Source organism: Scyliorhinus canicula, chromosome 6 (genome assembly GCF_902713615.1).
Source record: "Scyliorhinus canicula chromosome 6, sScyCan1.1, whole genome shotgun sequence".
NCBI classification, from domain to species: Eukaryota; Metazoa; Chordata; class Chondrichthyes; order Carcharhiniformes; family Scyliorhinidae; genus Scyliorhinus; species Scyliorhinus canicula.
In genome coordinates, this window is record NC_052151.1 from 188,621,758 (window position 1) to 188,637,941 (window position 16,184).

General features: G+C 42.7%; 1 protein-coding gene across 1 annotated transcript in view; it reads left to right on the plus strand.

The window, feature by feature from the left end:
* phf3 (PHD finger protein 3) overlaps nt 1–16,184 on the plus strand; it is a 172,685-nt gene that overhangs the window by 52,404 nt on the left and 104,097 nt on the right. The window contains 1 exon segment of the mRNA XM_038800669.1: nt 4,009–4,384. Coding sequence (XP_038656597.1) covers nt 4,009–4,384 — 376 coding nt within the window.

Below are 16,184 nucleotides of genomic sequence, written 5' to 3' on the forward strand. Positions count from 1 at the left end.
GGGCTGCGATGATCTTGTTAAAGCTAGCTCTCCTCTTTGCCAACTCTGCACCCGGGTTCTGGTACACTCTGATTTCATTGCCCTCCTAGGTGCAACGCCCCATCTGCCTGGCCCACCTCATTATTTGCTCCTTGTCCAGGAACTGGTGCAACCGCACCACCATTGTCCTCGGTGGCTCTCTCCTCTGGGGCTTCCTCATTAGCGCCCTGTGCGCTCGATCCACCTTGAAAAGGCGGTGCAAACGCACCCTTCTGAGCAGCTTCTCCAGCATCCTCCCACATACGTGACAGCATCAGCTTCTTCACTCCCCTCCGGCATACCCATGATCCTTATGTTTTTCCTGCGTGACCGGTTCTCAACCTTCTCCTGAAGCCGCTTCTGCTGATCGCGCATCAGCCCCATCTCCCCAGCCATCGAGGCAAACTGCTCCTCGTGTTCCCCTGCCACCTCCTCCAACTTCTGGATCGCCTGAGCCTCGGCCTCCAGCTTCGTTTCAATGCGGTCGACCACTGCCTTGATCGAATCCATTGCATTGGCCAGGTCCTCCAGACTCTCCTTCTGTTGATGGGTGAACGTCTCGTTCAAGAAGCTCATCAGCTGATCCGTCAACCATTGAGCCGGCAGGGCCACTCCCTGCCCCTCCGCCATCTCCATGTGCATCACAGGTCCAACCGACTGATTCCCTCTTTTTTGACCGCTTCTGGCTCTCCGCTCCATACAACAGAGATCAATCTCTTTCACTCACTCTCCTGCACCTTTTTTCCGCCTCACATTCACCTGTTAACCGGGGAAACGATCCGAAAAAATTGCATGGAGTGGGAACCACCAATTGTGCGACCACTCACTTCACCACTGGAAGTCCAACAGGGACAACTTCTGTCGAATGACACACTGTAACTTGCATTGTGAATTGAATTTGGGGGAAGTGGTGGCGTGGTGGTTTTGTCACTGGACTAGTAATCAGGTTAATGCTCTGGGGGCCCAGGTTCGAATCCCACCATGGCAGATGGTGGAATTTGAATTCCATAACCTTGGAATTAAAATTTAACGATGACTATTGTCGTTTGTTGTATAAACCCATCTGGTTCACTAATATTCTTTAGGGAAAGAAATCTTCCGTCCTTAGCAGGTCTGGCCTACAAGTGAATCTTAACTGCCCTCTGGAATGATGTCCGCATCCTGTAGATGAATAAAATGTGTATTTCTACGCACGTTTCATTTTAGTGCAAATTAGAAACCTGACTCTAATGGATGCTGGCTTGACTTAGTGGTACTGAATCAGAAGGTTATGAATTCAAGTCTCAGCCCAAGCACAAGACTGGCAGCTACAAATGGAGGTGCATAGAATCTCAGACTAAGGGGCAAACCATTTAAAACTGAGATGAGTCTTTCGAATTCTCTACCACAGAGGGCTGTGGAAGCTCAATCATCGAGTGTGTTCAAGATAGAAATCAATAAGATTTCTAGATACTAAAAATACCAAGAGATAACGGGGACAGCATGGGAAAGTGGCGATGAAGTAGAAGATCAGCCACGATCTAGCTGAATGTCGGAGCAAGCTCGAAAGTCTGAATAATCTACTCCTGCTTGTATGTTCATCTGTTCCTTGCTGTGCAAAATTGGCTGTCTTGATTTTTACATTATAAACCTGACTTCACATCAGAACTGCTTCAAGATGTCTTGCAGTTTTGAAATGGCTTGCTAAATAAATGCAAGCCATTTCTCTCCAAAGTTCAGTAAGCAAGTGTAAATTAGGGACAAGATAATTCGAGCAAACCGCGGAAAATGTGCTTTCTTCAGAATGTGCTTGTTGAGAATGGATATGTGGAGCTTGTTCAAGGAACAGCTATTGCATGTTCTTGATAAGTACGTACCAGTCAGGCAGGGAGGAAGGGGTCGAGCGAGGGAACCGTGGTTTACCAAAGAAGTGGAATCTCTTGTTAAGATGAAGAAGGAGGCCTATGTGAAGATGAGGCATGAAGTTTCAGTTGGGGCGCTTGATAGTTACAAGGAAGCGAGGAAGGATCTAAAGAGAGAGCTGAGACGATCAAGGAGGGGACATGAGAAGTCTTTGGCAGGTAGGATCAAGGAAAACCCAAAAGCTTTCTATAGGTATGTCAGGAATAAAAGAATGACTAGGGTAAGAGTAGGGCCAGTCAAGGACAGTGGTGGGAAGTTGTGTGTGGAGGCTGAGGAGATAAGCGAGATACTAAATGAATACTTTTCGTCAGTATTCACTCAAGAAAAAGATAATATTGTGGAGGAGAATGCTGAGACCCAGGCTATTAGAATAGATGGCATTGAGGTGCGTAGGGAAGAAGTGTTGGCAATTCTGGACAAGGTGAAAATAGATAAGTCCCCGGGGCCGGATGGGATTTATCCTAGGATTCTCTGGGAAGCCAGGGAAGAGATTGCTGAGCCTTTGGCTTTGATTTTTAGGTCATCATTGGCTACAGGAATAGTGCCAGAGGACTGGAGGATAGCAAATGTGGTCCCTTTGTTCAAGAAGGGGAGTAGAGATAACCCCGGTAACTATAGGCCGGTGAGCCTAACTTCTGTGGTGGGTAAGGTCTTGGAGAGGATTATAAAAGATACGATTTATAATCATCTAGATAGGAATAATATGATTAGGGATAGTCAGCATGGTTTTGTGAAGGGTAGGTCATGCCTCACAAACCTTATCGAGTTCTTTGAGAAGGTGACTGAACAGGTAGACGAGGGTAGAGCAGTTGATGTGGTGTATATGGATTTCAGTAAAGCGTTTGATAAGGTTCCCCACGGTCGGCTATTGCAGAAAATACGGAGGCTGGGGATTGAGGGTGATTTAGAGATGTGGATCAGAAATTGGCTAGTTGAAAGAAGACAGAGAGTGGTAGTTGATGGGAAATGTTCAGAATGGAGTTCAGTTACGAGTGGCGTACCACAAGGATCTGTTCTGGGACCGTTGCTGTTTGTCATTTTTATAAATGACCTAGAGGAGGGCGCAGAAGGATGGGTGAGTAAATTTGCAGACGACACTAAAGTCGGTGGAGTTGTAGACAGTGCGGAAGGATGTTGCAGGTTACAGAGGGACATAGGTAAGCTGCAGACCTGGGCTGAGAGGTGGCAAATGGAGTTTAATGTGGAGAAGTGTGAGGTGATTCACTTTGGAAAGAATAACAGGAATGCGGAATATTTGGCTAATGGTAAAATTCTTGGTAGTGTGGATGAGCAGAGGGATCTCGGTGTCCATGTACATAGATCCCTGAAAGTTGCCACCCAGGTTGATAGGGTTGTGAAGAAGGCCTATGGTGTGTTGGCCTTTATTGGTAGAGGGATTGAGTTCCGGAGCCATGAGGTCATGTTGCAGTTGTACAAAACTCTAGTACGGCCGCATTTGGAGTATTGCGTACAGTTCTGGTCGCCTCATTATAGGAAGGACGTGGAAGCTTTGGTACGGGTGCAGAGGAGATTTACCAGGATGTTGCCTGGTATGGAGGGAAAATCTTATGAGGAAAGGCTGATGGACTTGAGGTTGTTTTCGTTAGAGAGAAGAAGGTTAAGAGGTGACTTAATAGAGGCATACAAAATGATCAGAGGGTTAGATAGGGTGGACAGCGAGAGCCTTCTCCCGCGGATGGAGGTGGCTAGCACGAGGGGACATAGCCTTAAATTGAGGGGTAATAGATATAGGACAGAGGTCAGAGGTGGGTTTTTTACGCAAAGAGTGGTGAGGCCGTGGAATGCCCTACCTGCAACAGTAGTGAACTCGCCAACATTGAGGGCATTTAAAAATTTATTGGATAAGCATATGGATGATAAGGGCATAGTGTAGGTTAGATGGCCTTTAGTTTTTTTTTTTCCATGTTGGTGCAACATCGAGGGCCGAATGGCCTGTACTGCGCTGTATCGTTCTATGTTCTATGTTCTATGTTCTAATCCAAGCAATGGAATTCACTCGTGTTTTTGAGAAACATTTTTAATCAACTTTTTCGCCCTTCATTGACCTAGATTTCATTTCGTTTTCAGGTTTATGCTAGGGTGTGGAAGATGTGATGATTGGTTTCATGGAGAGTGTGTTGGACTGACACTCAGCCAAGCTCAACAGCTGGAGAAAGAGGACAAAGAATATATTTGTTTGAAATGTTGTGCTGTGGAAGACAAAAATCCTCCATCAGTTAATCACAGTCACACAATAAAACATCAGTGTGTGCAACATGACATGGAGAAAGCAAAGCCTGAATTATTCCATGAACACACAATCCATTTAAAAAGTGAAAAGATGATTTGTTCAGAACAACTAAATACTACAACTAATGCTGCTGGCGTAAAATCAAAAACCGAAATAATAGAAAAGACTGAGCAATTCCCAAATAAGAAACACAAGGTCAAAATGTTAAGAAAGGTAAGATGTCTTTTCTATTTGTACATTGTGTTCAAATTCATTTTGGATTGGTGCAGCTGCCGCAGATGCTTTTTGTCATTGTATATTGAAACCACAACTTCAACTCCAGAATCTTGAAAGTGTCGGTGCCGTTTAGTAATATGACTTTACAAAATCATTTGTATTTGTAATGTTAAATATACTGCTGCTAGGCGCACACTTAAAGACCTGGATTTCCTGGGCTCTTAGCTGACATTGCATTTTAAATTAAAACTATAATTAGAGAGGTATTTCTTCCTTTTACAAGTGGAAATTATAAGTTTGTGGGTTTGTCTTGTGATTCAGTTATAGCTGCTATATCCTAGTCTAACATCATATAAGTTCTTTGAATTTTATTTTAAGTCTTTTGCGTTAAATGTTGACAGTATCTTACCACATTGTTCTATTTTGACTTGAACAGTTTTGAAATCATCATTAAATGTTGCAATGATTATTGCCAGCGACAGTTCACATAAAAAGCTTATGTTGCGACAAGTTTTGTTGTTTCACCAGACAGTTTTCAGCCACTTAAATTGGATTATGGATATAGTATTGCTTATGTATCACAGGCATGATAACATTTGATTCCCTGTTGCTATTACAAAGAACAATACAGCACAGGAACAGGCCCTTTGGCCCTCCAAGCCTGTACCGTTCATGATACCGCCCTTGGCCCAAACCCTCAGCACTTCCATTGCCATATCCCTCTATACCCATCCTATCCATGTATTTGTCAAGATGCCTTTTGAACGCAGTTAATGTATCTGCTTCTATAACCTCCCCTGGCAGCGCGTCCCAAGCACTCACCATCCTCTGTGTAAAAATCCTGCCTCGCACATCTCCTCTAAACTTTGCACCATGGACCTTGAACCCCCTGGTGACTGACACCTCCACCCTGGTAAAGAGTGCCTGCCCATCCACTCTATCCATGCTCCGCATATTCTTGTAGACCTCCAGACCTGGCAACATCCAGGTAAACCTCCTCTGCTCCCTCTCCAAAACCTCCAAATCCTTCTGGTATGTGGCAACCAGATTTGTATGCAATATTCCAAATGCGACCGTACCAAAATTCTATACAATTGTAGCATGACTTGCCAGTTTTTACATTTGATGTCCCGTCCAATGAAGTCAAGCATTCTGTATGCTTTTTGACTACCGTGTCCACTTGTGTAGCCACTTTCAAAGATCTGTGGAACTTCACGCCCAGATCTCTCTGACTTTCTATATTCCTAAGAGTTTTGCCATTTGCGGTATATTTCCCCTCTATGTTAGACCTACCAAAATGCATTACCTCACATTTGTCTGGATTAAATGGGCAGCATGGTAGCACAGTGGATAGCACTGTGGCTTCACAGCGCCAGTCGCAGGTTTGATTCCCCGCTGGGTCACTGTCTGTGCGGAGTCTGCACGTTCTCCCTGTGTCTGCGTGGGTTTCCTCCGGGTGCTCCGGTTTCCTCCCACAGTCCAAAAACATGCAGGTTAGGTGGATTGGCCATGCTAAATTGCCCTGAGTGTCCAAAAAGGTTAGGGGTTATTGGGTTACGGGGTAGGGTGGGAGTGAGGTCAGTGCAGACTCGATGGGCCGAATGGCCTCCTCCTGCACTGTATGTTCCATGTTCCATGTAAACTCCTGAACTGTTTGAGGCCTCTACAGATGAAAATGTACCCATTCTCCACAGTTGCAAAACATTTCTATTCAAGAGCCTTTGATATTCTACATCGTGTGACCACAAAGCAACAGCTGTAATGCGATCATTTCTCCTGGTAGAACAACACCTAAAACACTAAAACTAAACATTGACCGTTATGGCTGGCTTTGGACTCCTGTGCAGTTGAGCTGAGAGGAGTTGGACTGGCTGTTTGGCTGGTTACATTAACAGATTGACAGTTTTTTGCCTTGACACACAATACATTTCCCATTGACAGGATGATCGGTATACATGTGTTTGGCTCAGTTGCCATTAATTAGATTATCAACATGTAATGCAGCACATTTTTTTGGAGGTGATCTGATCTTCAAAATGTAGTTAATGTCAAAACTTCCAGAAAAACCTACCACAATTCTGTTGGTTCAGATAAACTTCTATTCTGATGCAACTTTTAAAAAGTGTTTCCCAACAGTTGAGCTATGGAACTTTTTTATTGCTTTCATTATAAATTGATTATTCAGAATTGAAGAATGCTCGCTTTGGAGAAAGTTCCAGGAGAGGATGGGAGATGGAGAGAACGGAGTAAACTTGTGCAAATATTAAGCAAATGTTAATCTTTGGTAGTTGGGTATTTTTTATTTCAAGCACAAGGTGGTTATGTTAAACCATTGAATGTGAACACCACACATCAGCCATTTAGTCTGGTGCTGTATTGGGTGCTGCCAGACATAAATCGTTTTAGTTAGGGAAGAATGGGGCCCAATACCTCCAGGAACCACAACCGTGAGGTGTTGCAGAAAGGTCAGATAGCATTCGTAGATTACTCCGACTTAGCTCTTTGTCTTTAGCCATATAAAGTTGCTAAGCTAGACTTAGATTTACTGTAAAAGCCAGTTGTGTAATTCTAAAGTTAATTTTAAACTGAATTTTTTAATTCTGTTGTATTTCTATCCTCGGGTTTGTATTTGGTTTTTGGATATAGTAGTTTTAAAGTCGATAGAACAGCAGCAAAGGTAAATGAGAGAATGCTGAAGACTCCTTCGGCACATGCAACATTATTGATCTTTAAAGTAGAATTCATCTCACCATAACGACTTTTAAAAGTCCCGTGGCAATTTTGGACTTGGGTGTTGCCAAGTGCAGAATTAGAATATATATACTGTTGCACAGTAAGAATAAGCCAACTGTGCCAAAGACATTTGTTTTATTCAGGGCTAGGTTTATTCCTGCTCATCTTGAAATTGTAATACATGACACTAAAGCAACAATAGCAGGAAGAATGAGAGTGAAATTTGAAAATATTGACTACTGACTGGGGAGTTCCAAATGAATGAGATCAAAACAGCTATTTAAAATCTAAGGATGGTGAAAACCTCAGTGTTGCAATGAAAAATTGTAGAAAATAAAACTATCAAAAATGCAGATTCAAAATAGGATTGAGGCAGAATGAGACTTTTTGGTAACAGGAGAAAAATTGCCATATCTTAGCAACTATCTCAGCTTGCACTATTCGAGAAAGCATTTAAATCTACTTTTAAAGGAATATGTTAGGTAAGGGCTCCAAAGTGCTGCTTTTTCAATAATCAGCTAGGTATTGCCTTGGAAATTAAACTCCATAGCCTTTCCTTATAAAGATGATTTACAGGGCAGCACGGTGGCCTAGTGGTTAGCACAACCGCCTCACGGCGCTGAGGTCCCAGGTTCGATCCCGGCTCTGGGTCACTGTCCGTGTGGAGTTTGCACATTTTCCCCGTGTCTGCGTGGGTTTCGCCCCCACAACCCAAAAATGTGTAGAGTAGGTGGATTGGCCACGCTAAATTGCCCCTTAATTGGAAAAAATAATTGGCTAATCTAAATTTTAAAAAAAATAAATAAAGATGATTTACATCTATCGTTGTCAACATCTGCCCTTATCATGGTATATTTTCTGAATTTATCATGCCTTTGATACTTACACCATCTACATCTGTCCCTTCCTTTCAGCAGTTTTATAAAATGAAGAAACATATTGCGAGAGACACTTACTTTAGCAACTTGAACTTCGCAGATATTAGCAGCTGTTGGATGCAGACCGTATTAAACATTTCATGTTGCCAGCTAGTGGAAGGTTGCTGTCTTTTAAGAACTAAGTACAGGGGAATGATTGAGGGTATGGCTTGTGGCTGTCACTTAATACGAAATACTGTTCCACCGTTCTGGTTTGGTCATGTCAGGTCATGTAATAATGTCAAAACATTACCGAGAACTCAGTTCTGTTGAAATCATGAGGCCACTCACCGTATTATTTAAGCTACATAATGTATGAAATATTTCATACTTGGTCTTCATCGTGTCTACTACCTTGTTTGACATTTCATAATATCTGCTATTAAGTTTAATGAGGAACACGGTCATTTTGCTTGGTTTTCAGTACCTGTCAGTATTCCTAAAAGTAGTTGGTGCTGTACTGCGAGTTGCTCAAATCATCTTACCTTTGTTTTGCTTCTTTATTTTACATTTTCTTTTCTGCACACATTGGGTTCATTTTTCATTTTTTCTTAGCTATTCCCCCATTCACAATTGGTTTGTAGTTGGCAGCCCACTGAGCTGCTCTGCTATTATCACCATCTGTGACTCTGCTTCTACACGATGCTGAACTCTTGTTTGTTCAAATCTGGTTTGGTCAGCTCTAATCTTTTGTATTTAGTCATAGTCTGCTGTGTACCTTTATTGCTTTCAGTTCTGAAATGCTATTAACCCAGACTCACCAGAATCTCCTATACAACTTAAAGGATACATTTCTTTAGTGTCTCATTACGTTTTATATCTTAGCACAATGTTTAACTCAAAGTAGATGGGATCTAGTTGTCCAAATGCTCCAGTTTATAAGACGGTTATGTTTTAAATTGTGTTCTTCAATTCAAGGAAAAGGGTGATGTAACTTCAGACGGAATCTACCTGGAGATAAACCTTGTTATGGAGTTAGAAACGAAGTCAAAACTTACTGAAAGTAAGATGCAAGTTTTGATACAGAGGAGGTGCAGCTGGCATTGCGGCGTACAGACTCTTACAGTCAGTCAAACAGACACTTGGGGAAGAAGACCCACAACAGGTGCTGCTATGCCTACCAGAAGAAAAGGGCTGTTTGTGGCCTAATCATGAAGCAGATTGCTGGTGAGGATGGATTTTCTGTTTGAAGAGAGGAGGCTTGTGGAAAGTTTGAGATCAAGGAGTTGCTCATACTGTGATAATTGAGTGTATACTCCAGTTGTGATTAGGTGTAGCTGATACTAATTGGGGAAAGGTTAGGGCACATATATAAGGTTCAGCTCCAAAATACGATAAATGTCCCCAAAATGCTACAAGACGCAGTCTTTCCATGAAAAGTAGTGTGCACTTATGTTATACTGAGTCTTGTGAATAAACCTAGTTGAAGACAGACTGGCTCCAGCTTCTTCCTTTGCCAGGTGGATGTTCAGTGAAATAACATTTAGTTATCATATATCTGTGGATGTTGGAAGCTGAATAAGGGATTTTTTCATGTCTCTTCTGACAGCCTCTGGTGTGAGATGGCTGATGCCCGCTTCAAATTCTCAAACTTTGATTATCCACCAGTTTTTCAGACTCTGGACTGAATGAGCAATGGAAGAATGAGGTGAAAATGTGGACTCTGGTTCCCTTGTTATCCAGGAGGAAGGAAGGCATGGCTTCTGGCTTTGTCACTACCAGGAAAAAGTAAGGTTAGAAGAATTTTTGGACCTGGATGTGGATGATTTGGATACTGAAAAGGGAATAACTCTTCTATGACGATTTATGGATCGGATTTACAAGGAAGTTGATGTTTTGTCGCTTATGAAACATAGTCAACTTTTGACAAATTAAAAAAGACACAACCAGTCCATGAAAGAGTATATTATGGACTTTGATGGGTTGCATCAGAGATGAACAAAATTAAATCTGGAGTTCCAGGAGTCTGCTTGCATTCAAGTTACTGGATTGTGCACAGATTTCACATAAATAGACCTCCGTACTGACGGGTTAAATTTCACGGAGAAGATTCTCTTTTAGACCAAATGGCTGCTGTGCTTAAAAAAATATTTTGGGAAGCAGTCATTTCCAGCTGCTATCTGGAAATAGCAGGAATGGGTAGCACGTAGCAAGTGGGTTGCACTGTTGCTTCATAGCATCAGGGTCCCGGCTTGGGTCAATGTATTGCACATTCTCCCCGTGTCTGCGTGGTTTTCCTTCGGGTGATCCGGTTTCCTCCCACAAGTCCCGAAAGACGTGCTGTTAGGTAATTTGGACATTCTGAATTCTCCCTCCATATACCCAAACAGGTGCCAGAGTGTGGTGACGAGGGCTTTTCACAGTAACTTAATTGCAGTGTTAATGTAAGTCTACTTGTGACAATAAAGATTATTATTATATCAGGTCATGCAGGCAGCTCTTCACCAATGCAAAAGATGGAGGACTCCATGATTGCTGAATTTCAAGACTGCCTGGATACTGGACACGGGCATCAGTACTGTCCGACAGCTAAAACCTCATTTATATATTTATGAAATTTTTATAATTTCTAAAACCTTTAAAACAGGACAAAGGTTTTACAATGACTGACGCTATGCTGACTATGACACACACACTAGGAACTTCCTGTCATTTAGAGTGGCTTCAATCTCATTATTTCTGAAGAGGTGCTAACAACCCTGTGCTTGCAGAAGCCAAATTCCAAATTGTGCAAAGATACTTTACGCTTCTGAAGCAATCTCTGGTCTTTGGAGATGGCCCATGTGGGAGTTCAAAGAACCCGGAAGCCTGTGTTAAACGTATTAATAGTCGCCATCTCAAGAATCCAGGCCAGGAATGTACATAATTTGTCCAAACCAAAGAGAAATAGTAGGAGTTATGTCACATGGCAGTAGCAGAACCAGAACTCTGTCCGGGTTAGATTACCTGGCTCTCATCTACACTGTTTCTACAAGAATATCTGAACTTCTTTACCAGTGCCTACAAGACTAGGTCAGATTTCTCATCATGGAAGTCATTTCCACTGAAATAGTAATTAACCAGCATCAGTCTTCAACCGGCTGACTCTGAAAGAATGCACCATTGGACCTTGATTCTGGACTCGTGTGAAACAATAACTCGTTTGCCTGTGGTATTTGCCCTGTACGTCTTTCTTTTCCATTATCCCTCTTTAACTGTGTGAATGTACTGAATGAAAGGTCACATAGCGACATCCCCTCCCCACATTTGAGTGTGTGTAAAATAAACTAACCCTCTGATTACACCTGATCGCGTGTTTGCTGTGGGGTTATTAATAGAAGACTGATCACTCAAGCTGAAGGGATGGGGAAAATATACCATCACTTATAAAGGTGTGGAATAAAAATTAAAAAATAAAACCTTTTGTTTACGAACAGCTGGTGATGATTGAAATCAGATCTGTTTTAAATTAAAATCCTGTCTGTAACAGTACAGAGATGTAGTTCCGAACAGATGGTCTGAGGATGGTTGCACTTCTAGCCAATTTTGGGAACAAGACAGACACCCAGAGATGTATGAATCCTATAAATGTACGAGGAATGATTAAGAGGTGTTTTCGTTGTGAATTCAAATATCATTCAATGAAACATCTGAAGGGAAAAATATTGTCCTTGAGGTAACGCTTGATACGGACGACTCTGATACTGAAAGCGATTAGGGTGATCAGCTTGAAGGAATTGTACTGGCTAATGGAAACTTAGTCCGGTGATGAGCATTTTAATTCCTGATTCATTCAATAGTGCAGTTTTGAATAGCAATTGCACCTCTACAGTCTGTGTGGTGGATTGGCTCAATTGCTACTGAAAGTTCCATCGTCCTGAAGTTTGGGGTGACGATGTGCTAAAGTCTGGTCACCCCATGCAAAATAACTGGAATAAATCTCTTGATTAGCTGTGATGTGGTCTCCATTGCGCTACCTTTATTATCGAGCAGTCAAAATGAAAAAAGTGCAAATGAAACTAAATAGTCATGAATACTGTGGCTGAGAGTCTGTTTAGTAATGGTTTATGCTTCTTAAAAGTTTAAAATAAAATTCAGAGTACCCAATTCTTTTTCTTCCAATTTAGGGGAAATTTAGCGTGGCCAATCCACCTACCTACACACCTTTTGGGTTGTGAGGGTGAGACCCACGCAGACACGGGGAGAATGTGCAAATTCCACATGGACAGTGAACCGGGGCCGGGATTGAACCCGGGTCCTCAGCGGTGTGAGCTATCTATGCATAGATCTGCACTTTTTTCTTTGAGACTGCTCAATAATAAAGGTAGCTCAATGGAGACCACATCACAGCTAAACACTGTGCCGCCCAATGAGTGGAATCGCATAGTAATTGATGAGATATTGCATAGATACTGGCTGACTAACGGATTTGCACGTTGCAAATGGTACTGACATGGGTGGTACATGCGATAAACTCTTTTCAAATATTTGAAGGTATAGCCTGACCAATTGGTACATGGAGGAACCTGAAGTTGTCTGCTGTACTCGCTGATGGTCCCCCTGCTCTAGAATGAACTACAATTAGTTCTATTTTCTCTGCTCATTGCATGACAAGTGGACAAGAAAGCTTGCGCCAAAACACAAGATTCAGAAAGAATTAGGAGAGTATTGTGACATTGCATAGACTGTCTGAGGTAGACTTCATTTCCAGTGATGTGGAAAGGGAAGTTAGAAGTGAGAGGAAAACAGTGGTTATCCATCATAGGAATAAAACAATAAAAACCCATTCCTCACAATTCATCAAGGTAACTCTGGAGTCTGCACGTTCTCCTTGTGTTTGCATGGGCTTCCACTGGGTGCTCTGGTTTCCTCCCACAGTCCAAAGATGTGCAGTTGAGGTAGATTGGCCATTATCAATGCGCGGGCTTACTGGAATAGGGTGAGGGAGTGGATTTGGGTGGAATGCTCTTTTGGAGGGTCAGTGCAGTCTCAATGGGCCGAATGACCACCTCCACTGTAGGGATTCTATGAATTGTAGTTTTGGATACTGAAAATGTGATAGAGGATGGCGAAGGGCCTTGTGCATTGCACACTCGTATATTTTGAAGGGTAGGGCCGGAGGCACAAGATATGCGAGATCAGGATTAGATGCCAAAAAAAAAACTGATTATGAAGAACAGGAAAGAGCTATTTTATCTAAAGGCCAACTGCTGAAGCTGAGTTCCTGTATCAAATAACTGGAGGGGTGCAGTGGCAGTGGGATGCGTAGGGAAATCTACTGGCAAATATGAAAATTGGCTGAATGTCCTGAATAAAGGACAAGGGATGAGGTCCATGGACTGACAGAATAAGGTGTGAGAATGCAAAATAAGAAAGCATAGCTCGAGTTCCAGTAATGGGTTGGACTATGCGTCCCAGTTAAGGACACGTTCACGTATGATGCAAAGGATTTTGGCAGTTATACGGGGATCACAGCAGTTGCCTGGAAAGACTTTAGGTTGAGTAGAAGTTGCAGTCTGACTAGATGACACAATGGGACTGAAGAATGCAGTACCGTCCTGACAAATTAGTAAAAACAAATCCCCATGGTCAGGCCTTTCTCTTCTGGTTGGAGGTTTATGGAGATGAGTTATACAGGAGGTAAACAGTTAGAAAGTTGGAGAGAGTTCAGCATGCTTTCAGCAGTTCCAAATAGGGGTTAGCCAGCATTATCACACAGGTGAATCATACAGCAAATATACTACAGGATGAAACTTCAGGCAAAAGCTAGGTTAGTGGCCTGGGGTTTTAAAGAATGCTTAAGAGATAAAAGGTCAGAGTTGACTCGCCCACAGTAGGAAAGGTAATTTTAAAAACAAGTTTTCAGCCTTTTAGCAATGTTTCCTTGGGAATCTAAGTTAGTAGACATAAAGGCTATATTTCTCCAGGGCAATCACCTCCAGAGGCAATGCTTCTTCAGTCTTCTCCACCAGCCCCACTACCAGATCTAAAAGGAAAACTTTGGAAAGTTAAGTAAGTGTGTCTGTGGTTTAGACCAGAGTTTTTCAAACTTTTTTATCCTGGGACTCATTGTGTCAACTGACCGACCTTTGAGACTCATGCTGGCCGACCATCATGACACGCTGACCAACCTTTATGACACACGCTACATTCGCTTACCTTTAATGTGGAAGGTGAGCCTGCTTGGTCCTCACGATCTCACTTCAATCAGGTTCACAGGAGGAATGGGCAATGCGTATATCAGGTGCAAAGTTCAGCCAGTTCCTTTGTGCCGTCTTCATCTTTGTGAGAACGGAAAATCCAACTTGGCACATGTAGGTCGCTGTGCAGGGTAATAACAACAAAATGCTTGACTTACTCAGCACCGGATGCTCCTGGGAGATGCTACTCCAGAATGCTGACAGCCTCATGGGCGTTTGGAATGTTTTTAATGTTCTGTCACAGGTCAGCTGTAAGTTCATAACTGGCTCTGGGGTCTCAATCTCAAAAGGAATTTTCACCCACCGCTGCTCTTTCAAAATCTGAAACCGCTCTCATTTGCTAGTACTTCCCTGCATATAATACACACGGGCTTTGCATCCAGATTTGCTTTGGCCCAATGAACAAAATTATTTAGGCGTAGCACAAGTGGCTAGCACAGTTGCTTCACAGCGCCAGTGTCCCAGGTTCGATTCCCTGCTGGGTCACTGTCTGTGCGGAGTCTGCACGTTCTCCCCATGTTTGCGTGGGTTTCCTTTGGGTTCTCAGGTTTCCTCCTGTCTGCACATCCATAGACATGCAGGTTAGATGGATTGGCCATGTTAAATTGCCCTTAATGTCCAAAATGGTTAGGTGGGTTATTGAGTTATGGGGATAGGGTGGAAGTGAGGGCTTCAGTGGGTCGGTGCAGATTCGATGGCCGAATGGCCTCCTTCTGCACTGTATGTTCTATGTTTATACCTCACGAAATCATCTTTATACTGCCTTGTTCCCGATAAAAGTTTCTTCTTTGTAAGCTGTTCAGCAGATGTCCTGGAGCTCTGCACAAAGATAAACATCGCTCTGTTCTGCCTGGATTCTCCTGAGCAGCTTTCTCCAGATGCGGATGTGAGATCCTGGCCAGCAGGTACACTGCCTATTTCTGCCTCTGGCCATCTCTTTCTTGTAACAGAACAATCCATCTTTATAGTCCTCTTGCCTTGCTTGCTAGCAACTACAAAATGGATGAACAATGTTTCCGGGGTAGCACGGTAGCATAGTGGTTAGCTCAATTGCTTCACAGCTCCAGGGTCCCAGGTTCGATTCCCGGCTTGGGTCACTGTCTGTGCGGAGTCTGCACGTTCTCCCCGTGTGTGCGTGAGTTTCCTCCGGGTGCTCCAGTTTCCTCCCACAGTCCAAAGATGTGCAGGTTAGGTGGATTGGCCATGCTAAATTGCCCTTAGCGTCAAAAATTGCCCTTAGTGTTGGGTGGGGTTACTGGGTTATGGGGATAGGGTGAAGGTGTGGACCTTGGGTAGGGTGCTCTTTCCGGGAGCCGGTGCAGACTCGATGGGCCGAATGGCCTCCTTCTGCACTGTAAATTCTAAAATTCTATGTATGGTACTTTTTGTTCTGCCAATTTTGTTAAAGTTGGGCTATCTCCAATTGCCACGTTTTATTGCTGGCAGGGCGGAAACTCTCAAGCTTCTTTCTGATGCATGTTGACGTGTCCATGAGATGTGGTATAATGAGGCGTGGGGCTTTTGGTTGTGTTAAAACGGAATATCTTTATGTAGTTTAGACTATTAGTTGTCTACTAACTAATGTTTGGTTAATATTGATTTTAGTTTGCTTGTTAGAGTAAAAGTCTAAATTTGAAATCCAGTGTGAGTAGCCCCTGGGAAATTCATCTCTTTTTAAAAATTATAGGTCTCGTCAGGGATCGAATCATGAAAGTGACAATACTAATTCTGTACCCTTGCATTGAATAAAAATAATTCCGACAAGAAACTTGACTCTTTGTTTAGATATGATTTTAAAATAATTAACTGGGAGATCCATTGCAGTTCAGTAGTGGCGAGGATGACCTATTGACAAAACAAGATAATATTTTTTGGAATTGAGATTACTGAACCATTATTGCAAATTAAGAGCTAACTTTTTGTTTAATTTGCCAGTGATGGGATTTTCTAATACAGGGAATACCCTTT